We start from the raw sequence: 18447 nt of genomic DNA, 5'->3' as shown, positions 1-18447 counted from the left end.
ACACACACACACACACACACACACACACTGTACATGCTCTCACATACTTTCACTGACTGTGTTGCAATAAGCCAGTGGTGCAGTAGTAGGAGGATGATTCATTAATCTCTGCACTTTAGAACATTTTCCATAAAAATATGAGTCTTGATGACAATAACTGTGAGCTGATAATGAGACAAGGTTTTGTTAATGACGTAGATAATGAGGAAGGGCCCCCCTTGGGTTAGAAATGTTGAGCATAGTAGTATGTACAACACTTGAGACCTGAAGTTTGTTTTGTGTTTGTGTTATATAATTATGTTTTGTTGGTATATCCTCATCATTTGCCTTGTTTTTTAAAAAATTATTTCTCACTTTTTCCTCACATGTTGTCTGGCATTTCTAATCTCTCTTGCTCTCTGTTATAGTTCTGTTGCCAGACACAGAACTACAGACAAATGTAGACAGATGTGTGCAGGGAATCTAAAAGAAAAAGAAAAAATCATGTTGAGTATAGCTGTAAGCAGCAATAAAGTTGTGACATTTAATCTTGAAGGGAAAATAATGGTGATTAAAAAAACGAAATGTAGACAGCGGTCAGTTATAATGCACAGCCACAATAAGGGTTTTTCTAAACATGAAAGATTGAGAGGAATGCTACAGCACCACCCTCAGGGAAATGATTCATGTACCTTTAGTGTGAATGTTGGAAGAGACAGGACTACCATCTGGTCCATGTGGATTTTCACTCAAGGCAGTTTTATTTTTTCAAAACAGATACATTGAATAAAATTAAGACAAAAACATGAAATAAAATAAAAAATACCAATCTGTCACAAAATCGGTATTGAGGAAAATGTTGACATTGTCTGTTCAGTATTTCTATATGTTACTTTTTCTACTGTGCAAAAAGTTTAACTTGCATAATCCACTGCTTATTTCATTCTATTGGAACTAATTTGAAATTTTTCCAAAAGTTTCCAGATAAAATAATAATAATAAACTCAAGGTAAGAAGAAGAGAATAAGAATGCTCTTAATTTAAAATACTGTTGTGTTATGGATGTTGAGTTTTGTTTTTGTCTTTCAGTTTTCACAAAATGAACAACAATATATTTATTTGTTTTTGATTTCACATAATTATTTTACAGTATTATTATATTATTATGTCAGGCAGCTCTTTTATGCTTTAATCCTGCTACTCATTGTCATTGTGCTTCTTGCTTGAGAGCACCTCAAGCATACTTGAATGGTTATTATTATTTATCTAAGCCAGTGGTTCATTATGTTTAGGTATAAAGCTTTTACCTAATTCAATTGTCATGTTAGGTATCGTGAACAAACCATTTACCACGCTTCCAACTGTTACGACCAATTAGCGTTTAGTTTGGTCATCCAGCGCTGTCCAATCCGCAAGATGGAAAAATGTCACGTGCCCAAAGTTCAGCCAATGGGATCAGAGCTCAAACGTATGTAGCAGCGGGCCCGCCGGGAGCTAATCGACCGATTGAATATCTCTGATACATATCTAATTTAAAGTCTCCATTCAGCTGCACCTGACGGGTCTTTTAAGAGGTGTGTAGAAATATAACCGCTGACTTTTCATTCTGCCTGCTCTGTTTGCTTTAGAATGTCAGGTTCCCGTGTGGCTAGGTAGCAGCGGGTTAGCCACATTACTGCTAACCCGAAAACAGTAGTCGCTAGTTAGTTAGCAGCGTTTGTATCTAGCCTAATCATGATTCGGTAAAATCTAGTTCAGTCTGGCGAGTGGAGAGAGCAAAAATAAAATGAATACTGGCGACAAATTAGGAGATAGATACTGTAACATCTGCGTATCAATTATCTAGGCAGACAGCTAACGGAACTAGCATTGCTCGCTTGTTTCACTTGTGTAGACAACCAGTTGACCCACATATAAAACGTCACTGGTGAATAATAACTTGTGTAACTTAAGTGGAAATTTTAGGTGAGAAAATGTTGCCGCAGTCGTGGACAAAGTGCATAATAGTTATGTAAGTTATTCCCAGAGGTGAAAAGTAACAAAGTATGTTAATGTCATTACTGCATTTATAAGAGTTTTGAGAAAGGGAAAGGATTGTGCTGGAGTATTTAAACTATGGTACATGCTAACTACATTTTAATCCACAACATTCAATGTGGGAAATGATATGCTCCTTATTCCACTGCGTTTATTTGACCTTAGATGTTTAGGTTACTTTGCAGGTAAAATATTTTTACATACAAAACGTATGAGATGTAAATGTGCCAATGTAAAAAAGTACACACTTAAATAAAGACATAACATAGTTAAACTAAGCAAAACTGATCAGGCTTCACCATTAATACTAATGTCACTAACACATTAACGCATCAGTTGAGACTCTGAAAGGATTTATTTTTAGTAACTATATTTTCCAGGACTTAAGTAACCACGAGCATCCCAAGTGTTGCTCAACTTGTGTGGACTTCTGTAACACTGGTGTGCTTTTAGTTAAGTAATTTTCTGCAGCATTTCTCATGGAGTATTTTTACATGGCAGTTTTACGACTAGTTTATATTTATTTATTGTTGTCTCTATTAAATTAAGAAGTGATACATAAATTATATTAACATATGTCTCATTAAAAAAACGTTCTGCAACTGTTGCCACCGCCTGCCACTGTGTGTGTTTTAGATAGTGAAAAAATCAATCAATATTTTACTTTGTTGTTTCAGGTCAGCATCATGGGTGAACCACAGCAGGTGAGTGCCCTGCCCCCTCCACCTATGCAGTACATCAAAGAGTACACAGATGAAAACATCCGCAAAGGTCTGGCTCCAAAGCCACCTCCCCCCATCAGGGACAGCTACATGATGTTTGGCAACCAGTTCCAGTGTGATGACCTCATCATCCGGCCTCTGGAGAGCCAAGGCATCGAGAGGCTCCATCCTGTGCAGTTTGACCACAAACGGGAGCTCAAGAAGCTCAACATGTCCATCCTTGTGAACTTTCTGGACCTGCTGGACATCCTCATCAAGAGCCCTGGCAGTATAAAGCGAGAAGAGAAGCTGGAGGACTTAAAGCTACTGTTTGTTCACATGCACCACTTGATAAATGAGTACAGGCCACATCAAGCTAGGGAAACACTGAGGGTGATGATGGAGGTGCAGAAGAGACAGAGGCTAGAGACAGCGGAGAGGTTCCAAAAACATCTGGAGAGGGTGGTGGAGATGATCCAGGGGTGCCTTGCCTCCTTGCCTGATGACTTACCACAGATGGAGGGTTCAGACAGTGCTGGTGATGGAATAAGGACTTTGTCCGCAGGAAGCAGTGTTAGTTGTTCCTCTGGGCAGGCCCCCAGGCTGAAAACTGAAGCTATGGATGTTGAGGACGCAGGGGCCAGCTGTATGGCAGGAGCTCACCAGGACAAGAGTGTTCCTGCTACAAAAAGGGACAACATGTGGGACAAAGATGCTGCCATGTGCAGTATTATTGATGAAATTGCTTAAATTTTGTGTTGAGTGGATGTGTTAATTTTTTTGTACACCTAAACTGTAAGTGTTTTTAAATGTATGTCACACTTAGTGTAAGTATGAACAAGTGGGCTGTCTTTTCACTGGGCCTCAAATCCTATCTTGAGCTGAAATGTGTTAATTAAACAAGCTATTATGTAGATCGTGTCTAACAGCTTCAGGGAAGACATTTGAAAAATGTAAATATTACACATCAATTGGATTGCCAACTTTCATCTTTTGTAATAAATCAAATCAAATAAAAAATCCAGTTGCGGCTGGTTGCACAGTGGTGTTCATTTTTTAAGCTATCAATGTTTGCAGGGAAATGGCATAAAATCATAAATAATGTTTTTAATCCATTATAAATATTTCAATTTCATTATGTTTGCAGTGTCCTGTCATTGTGACTTGCACACTGTTTAATCCATCAAAAGTGGTCACAGAAAGATCAGCACATATACTGTGTGGTTACATAACCATATCCTCCCTCCCCCAAGCCCACCCCTCAGGTGCTAGTAGAGGCACTTAACAATACAAGCAGTTTTTTTTTTGTCTTTGTGTAACAGTTTCTTACAGCAGGTTGTTACTGCATGTTAGATCGTTGGGAAGAGGTGCAAACCTGCACCAGACTACTTGAATGGCTTTTGCAAATTCACTTGTTTAACAATTTAACCTCACCACATTGAAGGCCCATCCCCTCAGAAGGATCATCATTTCCTTATTGCAACACAGAGACAAGTCCTAAGGGGGTACATTTGAATATTGAATGTGTGCTATGTTACCTTCTGTGAGACTATGTAGTTTCACTTTGGTACATTAACCCAGAAAAAAAAGGCAGCGAGAGCCCACGCTAGCCCTTGTATAGCTGAGTTTTCATGTTGAATAACAGGCATTTCAAAAGACTTCTGAAATCAAATGTTTTACTTCATCTTCATGCTATTAAACACACTGTTCACATTGAGGGGTCTGTGTGACCCTCTCAGGTAGAGGCTGTAATAATGTGGATCTAAGACATGTGTTAGGCTAGCTGCAGACCTCAGTCCAGCCTCATTTGATTGACCCAGAATGGTTTCCAGGCTTCCACCTTACATACTCTCACACGTGCAGAGGCTTAGTTACAACACTGCTCTGCCCTACAGCATTACCCTGCCATGCCTTAAAACTGCAGAAAGCAGCCCGGAATGTGTCCCCTTTTTTCATAAACATGCACTTGACCTTCCTTCGTCCAGTTTTTTTTTAATTCATCATGATTCAGTCATTAACCCTTCTCTTACATTTGGAGATAAGAATTTACACCTGGCTCAGATTTTAGGGTATATAAGAAAAGCTGAGGATGAACGTTATGTCACGCTGCTGCCACCCCGCCCCCTGGCTGCTGTTATTATCCTGTGTTGGGATTCCCTACACTGTGTGGAGGGGTCATTTCAGGCCTTATGCGCCATTTAATTAATTTAATTAATTGATCAATACGCTGACTAAACGCACACCACAATCAATTCATTCACCCCTATGTGTTTTAATTTAGTCGCATTCAAAACGTAACAACTTTGTTGCAGAATGTATGTTATGAAACTCGGCATCTTTGGGTTTCACAACAGGGCGGAAAGCTAACCTTTTAGCCAATCGGCTTGCCCGCTGCCGCGTCACGTGGTCTTTATTTATGTAATGTAATGGTGTTACACAGTAACCTAGCTTCGAGGCTGTGGATACGTCGTTACAAGGGGTTAAACGCGGATACACGGATAACCAAGAAGAATGTAAATTAACGTGAACATATTCTGGTCCGGTTTGTGGGGCGTGTATGGAGTTTGGAGCACCGGAGGAAGCGGCGTGTTGGACGAAGCTGAGTTTCTATTTAACCTGGATGAAAAGGGAAAGACGTTCAGCTACAGTATGTGTCCTAAACCAAAGACAAAGTTAGGAGTGACAATTTATACATTTGCTACGAAAAGGAAATGTGTGAGGCGAACATACGAGAGCTTAAATTAGCTGTGCCCTATAGCTGGACAAAAAAAAACCGGTGCAGTGAATTTACTGTGTATCTACCTAGCTGTCAGTGTGTTATTTAAATGGTCCGTGCAATACAACCACACAGCAAAACCTCTACGTGTGCATTGATCTAAAGAGTAAGCAGCACTCGCTTTCCCCCGGTGACATAACCCATCCACCATGGATCTGCTGGAGTGTCCGCTTTGTCTCTTCCTGATGTGTGAGCCGGTGACCATGTCGTGTGGTCACACATTTTGCCGGAGGTGCGTGGGGAGCTGCCTGCCGTCCAAATGCCCGACGTGCAAAGAAAGGTTAAAGCAAAGAGAAGTGAAAAGCATGAAGAACAACGTTTTGCTCATTAGTGTGGCTGAAAAGTGCTGCCCCGACGAGACAAAGATGAAGTGCCATATACAGGAGAAGCTCAAAGCCAACGAGTTCCTGGAAGCTTTACGCGCCGCAGACGAGGGGATAAACATAGGTAAGGCACACAGCTGGCGGACAACTCACAAAAGTTTGCCTGTTGCTAATAATGATGCCCTCATGTCTGCATCTATGCAAGGAGTCACACGATCACACCGCAAGAAGTCAGGGGAGATTGGAGCCCTAGTTTTTACGCACTGTTCCCATCCCTGGCAGGTACCCAATGATGGCGCAGCCTGTCCACTAACAGCAGTGAGATATAGGAGGTGCACTGACAGAAAAAGACAGGAAACTTGTGCGGATCTCGATGCCATAGGATTTATTGTATCTGTACTGTGTAAGGTTATTGATTATTGAGCTGACCTGAATGTGTAACTGGGTCAGTAAATAGTCCCCAACTGCTTCTTCTTCATTGTTTTGATCATGGCAAGGATGTTTTCCCCCCCTCTATGTGCATATTGAACCATCTTGACACTTAAAATAATGTAAAGATATCAGTCTGATTTAGCATATTCCCTCTGTCTATCAGTCACACTCAGTAGGCTAAAGAAACTAGAAACTCTTGAGAAACAGTAATTTTAGCTTTAGTATCTATTGGACACAGGCTGCAGGGATTGCTGATTTTACAGAAAGTTTTTTAATATATTTCTGCTCTTACCTCTGACACAGAATTGTTGCATTAAAAACACTGTTGAATCTTTCTCAATCATTTTTTTAAAATCTTCAATATCTGTATCATTATTATGCTCTGCACCTGTTAGTGCAGTTGTCCTTGTTTTCTTCTTGCAGCAGGGAGGAAGTAAAAGGGACAACTTCTGCCCTAGATGAGATTGTGTAGTCAGTAGGCGTCCTGGGGATTGCAGGAGTGTTTGTACTACAGTGGATCAGGGTACTGTTAAATTACCTACATGCTAGCTATCTCTGCCAATCCAATTAAATACTGCGGCTTCCCTCACTCCAGCGCTATAGGTTTTTGTGTAATGATCTCGTGGCAGATTTAAGTATGAGAGTTTTTTCTTTGTTGACAGTGTCTGTAATTAAAACGTATGTTGTGTAAATAAACTCAGTAAGAAATAGAGCAGCGGTTTTAAGTTATAATGAGGCTTTGAAACTTAAGGGCCTCAATGTTTTGGTGTAGCAGGTATACTGAGTGCTGGTATAGTAAGGCCAGTCAAATTCCAACAGAAACATCATTTGTGTATAGTTTTTGTGTGATTTAAAAAAAAAAGATAAATTATTGGGTTGAAACATACCAATATCGATATATCTGTGGTAGGCCAATATTGGCAGACCAATATATAGGTCGGGCTCTAATTGTGCTGCTGTTTTTATGTTTATGTTTGCAGCACCAATCAAACTTTTACTTCCCTATACAGATTGTATTACCTAATATCAAAGTGTTGGCTGATATCAAGCACAGATCTAACTCCCATTGTTCTTCTTAGTAGAACTTATTGAGGTGAAGTGATATAACAGGTGGAACCACTTGTTATGAATGCTCATTGATGCCTGTCAATGTTAGTTAGTACTTCAAAAAGTGTGTAAAAGTCTAAAAGAAGAAAAAAAATCACATCTCTTGTTTTTCTCCTTGTCTTGCCTTTCTCTTCTGGTTTTTTTTCTTTGTGCCATCTTTAGTCCCAGATGACCAGAGTTTCAAGATGTATAGAGCCGAAGCTAACTGTGGCCTGATGCGTTTCTCTGATGCTCTAACAGACCTTGACTACCTCTGCTGCCTTCATCCCAACTGGACAGGGGTGAGAGACGGGACAGTGTTGGACACACACATTTTCCTTCACAACACACACATAACTGCCTGCATCTCTATTGTTTCACTTCAGTTGATCCTGGGTTTATGCTGAATTTAACCTCACATGCACTTCATTGGTTGGTTTTGTAACATGTATGAACTAATACGTAACCACTGGATGTGTGCGGCCTACCTTGTTTATGTATCTTTTTAGAGTCCGCCTTGGTGTCCAAAGCTTGACCCCTTTTCGAGCGATTTCCTTTAGCTTTTATTGGTGTTATGTCATTCAGAAAGTTATGCAAACAGCTACTCATGTCATAAAGTCATTTATCACTTTGTGCCAGTGGGTGGCTCACTGCTAATGCAGGAATGCCTACTGCATGTAACTGGTTATCTTGTTTAATGCCATTTCTACTACCGGCTATTTCTATTACAAAAAACAACAGTATAAAATCATATCATAGCATAAACCACTTGTAATTTAATTCAGATGCTTTTTAATAAAGGGGTGCAGAATTTTTATGTTGTCAAACGGTGGTTTGCTGATTGCACTGTTGTGTTTGTGCAGGGCTTTTTTCGTAAAGGGAATGTACTGCTGGAAATGGGTCAGCAGACAGAAGCCCTCATCCAGTTCCACCATTGCCTAAAACTACAGTCTGACTTTGTTCCTGCAAAGACCCAGATCAAGAAGGTTTGTTCACCTGACTAACCGTGTGGGATTTAATATTTAGAACAGAGGGTGTATCATTTGTGTAATTTTACATGTTGTTTCTTTAAATGGCTGTTTAAAACATCAAGGATCAGCAGCGGAGATATGCTGACTGTCATGTAACAAGTGTGCTACATGAGAGACTTGTAGAGTAGAGTTAATGCAGCAGGATAGATTACTGCACATAAATATAAATAGCTGCACATATCACTTATATATAATTGAGGTGATTTTAAGGGATGGAATCTTGAACTACGATGGGTCATATCATGGTTCAAGTTCAACTTGATTTATTTGTCATTTGAACCATCTGTTTAATACATACAGTGGAGCGAAATTGCGTTTTTTGGGACCAGAGAGTAAAATAAATAGAAAAAAATAATTAAACATAGCCAAGAAAAACATAAGAACAATTAAAAAGACAATAAAGCAGCAGCAGCAGCAGCAGTTAAAAAACCAGTGGTGTTCTAAAATAAAGTGCAATCAAGTGTTTTAAAATCACAATAAATAATAATAGAAATCATTTAAAAGGTGGCTGTTGTGTAGATGTGTAAAAGTGCAGCATTACACATTAAAGAGACTCATGGCTTGAGGGAAAAAGCCGTTTCATGTTGGTTCTTTTGTTCAGAAGCCAAACTTGTCTTGCATGAGCGTCTGCTCTGATTTAAAGACTTGTTTCCAGTAAGTGTGGGTGCAGAGGAGGGTTATTACAGTTTGAGGTTTTAGTTTAGGTCCTAATTTAAAAATGCATTTTCCTTTTTAGATTTTAGTTTGTGAGGATTTTTGATAGTTTGGATTTATTATCTATTTTTTTCTATTATTGATTATTATGTCTACTCATTGCAGAAGTAGTGATGATAGAACTAGTAATAGTGAGATAGTTTTCAGTGAGACAGTAAATCAGTATATTGACTTACACACATTTTCTACGCAAATTGAATCCAACATTTGCACTTTTCATCTAGAGTTAAACGTCCTTTTTTGAGTTTGTCTTCTTATTTGTGACATAACATGGGTTCAAATGGCAGATCCTGGAAGCAGAGGGCAAGGCGGTGCCGGAGGACGTGTCGTGCATCTTGCAGATGCTATCCGATTACCTAAAGGAGCCCTGCCCCATTACCAGCCTCAGTGGCTCCCAGGGGCCAACGCACCCTGAGGCCCTCAAACATCCACATGGGGATGAGGGAGAGGCAAAAGGGAGGAGAGAGGCCCACCAGGTAAGCTGTGCCGATCCTGTGAGGAGAGAATACACTTCAATGCTTGGCTGTGAGGTGTTTTAATGTGAAAAATATACATTAATGGATAAAACTGTATGTCTTTATGGGCTCCAAGGTGAAGCATGACACAGGTACTGAGTGCTGCCTCAGCCTCTGCCAAGCTGTTTCCTTCCTCCCCACTGCTGAAGAAGATGAGGAGATGATGATGAGGAAAGGAGATGGGCATGGCAGGGGTACGCTCGCTCACACACACACACACACACACACACACACACACACACACACACACACACACACACACACACACACACACACACACACACACACACACACACACACACACACACACACACACACACACACACACACACACACTTGTAATGATTTGACTGTCATTTTACAAACAGATTTATCATAACAGCCACCAGATGGTTTGAAAATTGCAGAATAATTGCAACTTCTCCTTCATTGGGACAGTCATTTTTGTTTTTTTTTCTTCTTTGTGCCCCCTTCTCTTTCCCTGTCTCTCTCTCTTCCACTCTCTCTCTCTCAGGTGAAAGTAGTCGCAGCAGAGAAAAGACTCTGAGTGTCCTCACTGTGTCAGACTTTGAGTGCCCTCTATGCATTAGGTCAGTGTCCTGAAGTACTCTCTCGAATTAATAATGCATCACTGTCTGTACTTTGTCTGCTGTAGAGTCATATTTCAGGCTGACTCCCAAGCTCTGGTTCATGTTCAACACACATACAGTGCCATATGTACACAAATACAAAGATTACATACAGCTGCTGTACAAATAAAAGCATGAGTGACTTTTCTCAGCTAGGCTGGTTTAATCAAGGCTTATGTCTTTCTCTGTCCTCTCAAGGTTGTTTTATGAGCCAGTCACTACACCCTGTGGTCACACCTTCTGTAAAAACTGCATAGAGAGGAGTCTGGACCACAATCTACGCTGTCCACTCTGCAAACAGCCACTACAAGAGGTGACCACCGACAGACATTTGCCCTTTTTAAACTGAATGTTTTTCAGATATCATTAAAAAAAAAATGTAATACTTTGTCATTGCAAAGGCTTTACAGTCTTAACATACCAAATGTAGCTCAGCCAGGGTGAGCTTCATCACTCTTCTGTTTTAACTTTGTGACAGTGTGGTAAAAATGAGTTTATACTAATCATACCTGATTTCTGATGAATTCCCATGAAATTTCCTTATTTTGGTTTATTGTAATAAGTTTTGATTATTAACATTATTATGTATCATTGCTGATAAGATAACTTTTCTCTTCCCAGTACTTTAAAAATAGAAAGTACAACCCCACAGTTGTGCTTCAGGACATCATGAACCGGCTTTTTCCCTCACAATTGGCTGAGAGGAAACAGGTCCACGAGGCTGAGATGGAAGAACTGTCCAAGTAGGCACCCCTAAACAAAACATCACACAATCTGCACTTTTGATTGATCCTTACTATTCCTGTGCTCTCTTCTAACGTTTTTGGTTTTTTTCTCCCCTCTATCTTTTATTATAATATCATCTATTTCTGCCCCACATCTGTCTCTTCCTTTGTAGTCTTACTAAAGACATCCCCATATTTGTTTGCACGGTGGCCTACCCTGGAGTGCCCTGCCCCCTGCACATTTTTGAGCCTCGATATCGTCTCATGATGCGTCGCTGTATGGAGACAGGCACCAGGAAGTTTGGCATGTGCAGCTACGAACATGGCAAAGGGTACGGAAAGCAAAGAAACACACCCTGCATTGTTGTATATCTTTTAAACCAATGTGAAAGCCCTGAGCTATTTTACTGTCTGAGCATGAGGTTGAGGGAAGTAACAAGATAATCAATATAATAAGATCACTCTTTCACAAGAACCTCTGTTGACACTTAAGGAAAACAAACTTCTTTAATAGGCCAGTCTTGAGGTTGACTTAAGGTGTGATGTTTAACTATCACACAGCACCACTGCTGCCAACTGGTCCACTGGCCCCATCTGCAGCTCTCCTCTGGCTTTTAAACACCAGGCCTTGATATTTTAAATGATCACCGGCATGATACACCCCCTATTGCAGAAGTAGCGAGAGGGAGGGCGAAAACCTGGAGATACACAGGAGAGAAAAACACACCCACAGACACACACACACACAACGTTACGGCTGTAACACCATGTTTGACATTTCCCTACCTGTCAAACACGCAGCAGTCCTGTTGGAGCCTGATGAGATTGTTGGTGGGGCAGCACAAGCAGACAGCCAGCGCAGTGGGCAAAGTTTAAATCAGTCATATGTGACCCCGAGGGTGTGGGAAATAGCAGCATGGTGACCAATCTGCCGTGAGATCTGTTGTGCATTTTCATTCCCCACCTAATGTTTCCTCCCTAGTTCCACTGTATGTTGTCATGGTATTCAATTATCCCACGTGATATACATTCTAAATCATAATCTATTCTAATTATTATTTCAGTTATGCAATTCATGATGTTGGTTGTGTAAGTGTACAAATGTTTTGTCTAAGTCTGCCTCATTTAGGAGTATTGCAGTATTGCAGTGAATCCCCTTTTATGTCCATATAAAACTCATTAGCTCTCATACTGTAACATATGAACACAAATGATAATAAGAAGACACATTCCTGAGCTCATATCAATTAAAGCATTTTATGTGAAAAGTGTAAATAAAAAACAATTAATAAAATGTTTGATAGGAAAGGTATTAACCCTGACTTTTCACAGCCTTTGGCAGAGCTACAGTTGTTGTGAAGGTTAACCTCAATGATTTTGCAGCAGAGATCTCACCAGTTTTCATTTTGGCTACTATAGCAGATACAACATTAAAAGCTATATTAAAATGGTCTTGTCTCATGTGCCCTAGGTTTGCTGATTATGGCTGCATGTTGGAGATCAATAGTCTGGAGCTGCTGCCTGATGGACGATCTTATGTGGACACTGTGGGTGGCAGCAGATTCAGGGTTCTAAAGAGAGGCCAGAGAGATGGCTACCACACCGCTGACATAGAGTACCTGGAGGACCTCAAGGTCAGAGTCTCTGAGGTCGGAAACAGTACCAACATTTGGGGAGTTTACATGTTAAGATAATGCTACAGTACTGGACAACTGATGTACAGAACTTCCTCTTTATTTGTGTTTTCTCTCTCTCGCAGGTCGATGGTAGTGAGATGGAGGAGTTGAAGGGTCTTCACGACAGCGTATACCAGCAGGCTCAGGATTGGTACCAGCGCCTTGGAAGCCGCATTCGCGAACAGATTGACAGACAGTATGGTACCATGCCTGATATGGAGGAAAACTTTCAGGTAGGGGCCTTAATATCTCAAGCAAGCCAAAGAATTCCACTTTGTTTGAAATATTTAAATTGTTTTACCCTCTTGGCTTCCACTGTTCAATCAATCAATCTTTATTTGTATAGCGCCAAATCACAACATAGTCATCTCAAGGCACTTTACACATAGAGCAGGTTCTAAACCGTACTCTTTAGGTTTTAATTTTAAAGAGACCCAACATTCCCACATGAGCAAGCACTTAGCGACAGTGGCAAGAAAAAACTCCCTTTTAACAGGAAGAAACCTCAGGCAGAACCAGGCTCAAAGTGGGCGGCCATCTGCCTCGACCGGTTGAACTGCACTGTTGGATTCTTCACAGTATGGAATGAAAATGAACTTGCAGATGTAGAGATAGGTCATACTTAACACAATCTGTTTTTGCCAAAGTTCACTTGTTGCTTTATGGTAATGCAGTGGAGACAAATCAATCTGCACTCAGAGCTCCATTAGTGCTCAGAGACAACATTAACTCTGGCAACAATAAAAACAGACATTGTGCTCATCTCTGTAAGCTGAGATTTAGTGTAATGAATGGAAATCATTAGCTAGCTGGAATGGGAGAAAATCACAATTTTATTTATCTAAAGCATACAAAAACACTTGTGTGGCTCTAAATACTGTATGTTAAATACACTCTGCATGCATGCATTCTCATTATCATTTTTATCTGCCCTTCAGGCCTCATCCAATGGTCCAGCTTGGTGCTGGTGGCTGCTGTCTGTCCTACAGATGGATCCTGCCTATCAAACCACTGTCCTGTCCCTGACCTCACTCAAAGACCGCCTGGGACACCTACGCCTTGTCCTTGAGTATTTCTCTCAGACCTAGACCCTGCAGCACAGTGGTATTGTGGCCACGATTAGCCGAGTCAAAAATTGCGCGCACAGAAAAATGGAATGAAACCAATGAATGCACTCATACCACAAAGTTTGGGTTGGGGTTAGGATTACTCTGAATCATGGAGAACCTGTCTAAATGTCTTAGCTCAAGGCCAAATCATAAGGTCAATAGTAGAAAAACAGTGATTCTATTACAAAACTCAGTGTAGTTGTACAGACTTGGATTTTTGCTGTTTGAGTGTGCAAATGTTATCTTTCTAACACAGTTTTCTTCCCCTACAACCAGAGGTTTCAGAGGAGTTTCTGAATACACTTGGTACTTACTATAACACAATACCTACAGGGCTGACAAAAGATGCTTCAACTTTAGGTCCATTATAGTCGAAAATAGACACTAGGTGTCACTGTTTTTTTCTCAAGTTTTCACAAACATGAAGAGCACACATAACAGCATTACCCAAGCTAGTACAGTACACTGTATTGCCTCTTCAAATCAGACTTGATCTGACCATTAACATAGCTACGTTTGGAGTGAGAATAAAACTGAACAGCATAAACACTTTGTGGTGAATTTTAAGTACTATGCACAAGTTCACATGTTGCATGTTATCATTTTGGATACTCTGGAGTCATTGCCCCTTGCTGAAGGGCATTGCATATGATGCTTGCTTTTTATTTGCATATATTTTCCTTGAAAGCCATTGATTATGGCTCATTTTATACTATTGAATAATCTGAAAAGATCCCTATTCACTATTAGTAAATATTGCAATAATTATTTAAAGTATCATGTGATGGTGCCCAAAGGAGGGTCCTCTTTTAATGAATGAATGAAAGCTGCTGACCTGGCTGTGGTGGAAAATGTTTTATGTGAGATTATGACAATGAGGAGGTGTGGTCTCTGAAAGGAAGACAGAGGCATATGAGCCCAGTTTTACAGTTTGAACCTGTGTGATTCTGTATGTTATATCTGTGGATGTTCAAGTGTGGATGCGGAGCTGTATGTATGCGTGTCCGCACTAAATAAGGAGTCCTTTTTGTCTGTCACCATTTTTGTTTCTTTTTTTCATTAGACGTGGCATGGTGTCAGCACTGAAGCTAGGTCCACTCCCTTTAGGTGCAGAGCTTATAAATGATGCATCAAGACACAGTGATTACCATCTTTTGATGAGGGACGACTATAAAATAATTTTGCAAGGGTTTGACTAGGCCCTAGTGTAGGCCACAACACCTACCTCTGCCCCCTACTGTGTCTCTCAGTCTGGCCCCTCTACCACCAGTCATGGTGCCTTTGAGTGCCTGGGCCGATTCATCAGGAGACCTGCAAGTCGTAGAGATTCTACATGACATAGAAGATGGACTTTTTTTTTTTTTACCATGGATTTTTATTGATTGATTGCAACATTACATGGAATGTCAAAGCTGCAATATTGTGTAGTTACTTAGCTAACAAAGAAACGGGCTTAACTGGGTGAAACAAAAGAGCTTGTGTTGATTTTATTTTATTTTTTACATTGACAATGTGCCATAAATATTTCCATGTTATGTGTTTTATAGTAGTGTTTCTGTTTGTCTACATCACGGACTCTGACGTTAGGCTTTAACCCTCATGCCTTTTGTAGTATCAGTTAACGTCAATCTTTTCATGGCCAACATATCACTTCAAGCAGTGAGAATTAATTAATCAGCAGTCCCACTTCTAGACAATACAGTGATACAGTAGCCCTGTAATTGTGATAATGTAGATATAGCTTTGATGCACAGAAATGTCCCTATAAAGGATGAACCAATGGCTAGACTGATGGGTTCTGGGTAAGCATGGGTTACCAGACGACCTCGGGACTTTGAGCTGGGGTTAAGAAACACTATTTTTTACCATTTCTTAAGACAGGTTGATCGACCTCAGTTAAAATGTTGAAGCCATCTGAAAATAAGATGTGCCAGTTATCATGACATCACTGAAAAATGACATGAATCACATCGTAAAGGTCGGTTTCCTGCTACCGGGAATGATTAAAGCCAAACCAAAAAGGGATTGAGGTTCTTCTACATTTTTTTTTAAATGACCAGCCTCACTAACCTTTGTAGGAGACACTTGGCAGCATCAACAGTATGAGTCCATTAGCTATTGAGATGATTTTCACTTCCCTGTCCCACTTTTTATCATAGAAGACCAATGTTTGCACAGTGTAATCGTTTTGTGTATTTTTTTTGCTGACGCGCAGCTTAAGTTTCTGACACTTTATCAAACGCGTTTCTGTTTGTCATTTTTACTGCTTTAAAATGCCTCCTTCTCACTGAATATGATATATTTTAATTGGCAGCAACCACACACTCACACTGAACAACTCTTAACAACCATTTTGTGATTTAGGTCATAATAAAATACTATTTACATATTTGAAAAATACATTATTTCACCCCCTGTAATTTGATCCAACTATTTGTCAGCCTAATGTTTATAATCCTTTAATAGGTTAAAACTTTGCGCTGCCAATGCATTACAGAGCAGTCATTTTCCTCTCTTCTCATTTGGACTGCAGCTTGTACCCCCTTTACACCATGGCAGACCTCCATTAGCCATAGTTGCAATGTAATTGGGCTATCAGGAAAATGTCCTCCAACAGAGTCAAAAGAATTTGCACAGAATCCACATTGTCTCTAAACACAGAGCATAATAAGTGACCTGTTCTTGGCAGCAATTCCCTGTGAGAACGAGTCTCACACTTGTGTACCCAGGAAAAAGGCTGTGAAAAGGAAGACCGTGATATGTACAGCTTACAGGAAATGTTGGCTGTTGTGGTTTGATGGTCAGTGGTCTGTGGTATGTGCAGACTAAAGACATGCATTTAGTCTTTTCTGCAAACTGTGGTCAGTTACCTCCAAGTGAGTAAATTTAAACACACTGAAACTACACAGCAATATTCTGTCCGATTAATTTGTATTCATTCCTCCACCTCCAAGCCAACAGGAGTAAATTATCTAGATCTGATTACTGTTTATTTGCTTTCCCCCCCTGGATGACTTTTTAAATGTTACTATGAATAAAGCTTTTCAAGGCAAATCCTGCATTATCTTCATTTAATGCGCCTGTTTTGTGTCTGAATGATTTGAATGTTACGCAGCCAATTTTTTGGTCATTAAAGTGACATTACAAGCCAAATGGAAGTGGCGGGATCTATTGCGATTCACAGCATGACAGAAATTGGTACAGAAGAGGGATGATGGGAGGGGAACATGCCTCACATACTGAAAGCAAGACAGTTTGGCGTGGAAGCAGTTGTAATTACTGAGAGAACTGAAGTGCTGCAGCTGCAACAGAGTGAAAGACGCCTCGGGTTTGTTCTTGTGGTCGAAATAAAAACTAGAATGGGTATTCCCAGTGAAGTTCAATTGATTTTTTTAGATTAGCAGCCTAAACCTTGAATGTATAGTTGCAGATAAATTAAATGGCATGATAGGGAAGTCTATTTTTTATACTTATTAATCTTATTCTTGCATGAACACTCGTCTGAAATAGATGATTATTATTGACCCAGATGAGATTTAACCAATGTGTTATCAAATCGAGATCAATTGTGTAATCTGAGAGGTAGCAACAGTAGAATGTGATCTTTACTACATCACTATCCAAAAGTGCATGACACACAAACACATGCTATGAATAAAACATGCCACCAGGGGGCAGTCTGTAGCTGTGGAAGAATAGTGGAGTGCATCACAGATGGAGTCATTCTTTATAAACAAGGAAGACATCTTATAATAAGTCTAGCTTTTCCATTTGATACAGTCTCAAAGTGATGGTGTTTGCATCCCAAATAGGGGTCAGAAGTGAGATTTGGGCTGGCAGGAAGCAACGCTCATATGAAACAAGCAGGAAGGAAGTAGTTGTTTCCCATGCGGCTAAAAAGAACATAAATTAGCAAAAGTAAAAGAGGACGTGCGAGTGTAGGTGTGCATGAACCACACTCCCTCTGTGTGAAACACGAAGAAAAACAGCAGAGCACAAATGAGGCACGTTTCCTGCCAACGTCCTCTGCATAGGAAGCAGGCAGATGAAAAGAGGTTTCACTGGCTTCAGCAGGGTTCTGTAATGCAGCTCAGCGTCTACATCAAAGCCCATTACATTTGAAGAATGCCACAGCTTTTCTGTACTAAATTGATCCATCGGCTTGCGCTGACTCCCTGCTTGTATATGACTGAGTAAGGATGACAGGCGTTTTGTAGGAGTTATGGCAAAGGGGGAACCGGCTGTGGCAGTGTGTGTGTGTGTGTGTGTGTGTGTGTGTGTGTGTGTGTGTGTGTGTGTGTGTGTGTGTGTGTGTGTGTGTGTGTGTGTGTGTGTGTGTGTGTGTGGATGTGTGTGCTCTTGTATTTCTGCTGTTAAGTAGACCAAATTTCCTCACAGGGATATGAAGATGAAGAAAAGCCCCCACAGACAGAATATTTTGGCTATAGGGTTAGACTTTAGGTTTGGCATATGTATGTTAGGTGAGGGTCAAGGTTAGAAATGCGTGTGTAAATCTTTAATAATTATCCTCCATAATTATGGAACAACTCACTAGGGTCTCCACCAAAATAGACTAGCCTGCACTCCGTGCAATATAGAACAACAGCAACAGAGAGTCGGAGGAGGAATGCTACACTGTTGTCATAGGAACAAAACCCAGCCTGGTGAAGCTCAATGTCAGGAGCAGGATTATCAATTAGGAAATTGAGAAACT

At 40.4% G+C, this 18447-nt stretch overlaps 2 protein-coding genes across 3 annotated transcripts; both read left to right on the top strand.

Moving 5' to 3' along the window:
• The first annotated feature begins 1435 nt into the window (after window positions 1-1435).
• On the top strand, window positions 1436-3734 carry med7 (mediator complex subunit 7). Its single transcript, XM_062425844.1, has 2 exons — window positions 1436-1553; window positions 2694-3734. The coding sequence occupies exon 2, from the start codon at window positions 2703-2705 to the stop codon at window positions 3465-3467; it is 765 nt and encodes a 254-aa protein (XP_062281828.1). The 5' UTR covers window positions 1436-1553; window positions 2694-2702; the 3' UTR covers window positions 3468-3734.
• Window positions 3735-5167: 1433 nt separating this feature from the next.
• lonrf4 (LON peptidase N-terminal domain and ring finger 4) lies at window positions 5168-16776 on the top strand. Of its 2 annotated transcripts, none has more exons than XM_062426007.1 (12): window positions 5168-5940; window positions 7518-7636; window positions 8198-8320; window positions 9367-9555; window positions 9671-9788; window positions 10109-10184; window positions 10422-10536; window positions 10845-10966; window positions 11122-11280; window positions 12420-12582; window positions 12708-12857; window positions 13563-16776. In XM_062426007.1, exons 1-12 carry the CDS (start codon window positions 5643-5645, stop codon window positions 13710-13712), a joined length of 1782 nt encoding a protein of 593 aa, XP_062281991.1. In that variant the 5' UTR covers window positions 5168-5642; the 3' UTR covers window positions 13713-16776. The 2 variants fall into 2 exon arrangements, with proteins under 2 accessions (XP_062281991.1, XP_062281990.1); XM_062426006.1 differs by having other exon boundaries at window positions 12420-12597.
• The last annotated feature ends 1671 nt before the right edge of the window (window positions 16777-18447 follow it).

Source organism: Scomber scombrus, chromosome 9 (genome assembly GCF_963691925.1).
Source record: "Scomber scombrus chromosome 9, fScoSco1.1, whole genome shotgun sequence".
NCBI lineage: Eukaryota > Metazoa > Chordata > Actinopteri > Scombriformes > Scombridae > Scomber > Scomber scombrus.
This window is presented reverse-complemented; position numbering and strand designations above follow the sequence as displayed.

Bases quoted from the DNA above. Each gene is read 5' to 3' on its own strand.
- lonrf4 (XM_062426006.1), top strand. From the start codon at position 5,643: ATGGATCTGCTGGAGTGTCCGCTTTGTCTCTTCCTGATGTGTGAGCCG. The intron at 7,637-8,197 runs GTGAGAGACGGG...GTGTTTGTGCAG, and splicing joins TTCATCCCAACTGGACAGGG to GGCTTTTTTCGTAAAGGGAA. The intron at 12,858-13,562 runs GTAGGGGCCTTA...TCTGCCCTTCAG, and splicing joins ATATGGAGGAAAACTTTCAG to GCCTCATCCAATGGTCCAGC.
- med7 (XM_062425844.1), top strand. From the start codon at position 2,703: ATGGGTGAACCACAGCAGGTGAGTGCCCTGCCCCCTCCACCTATGCAG.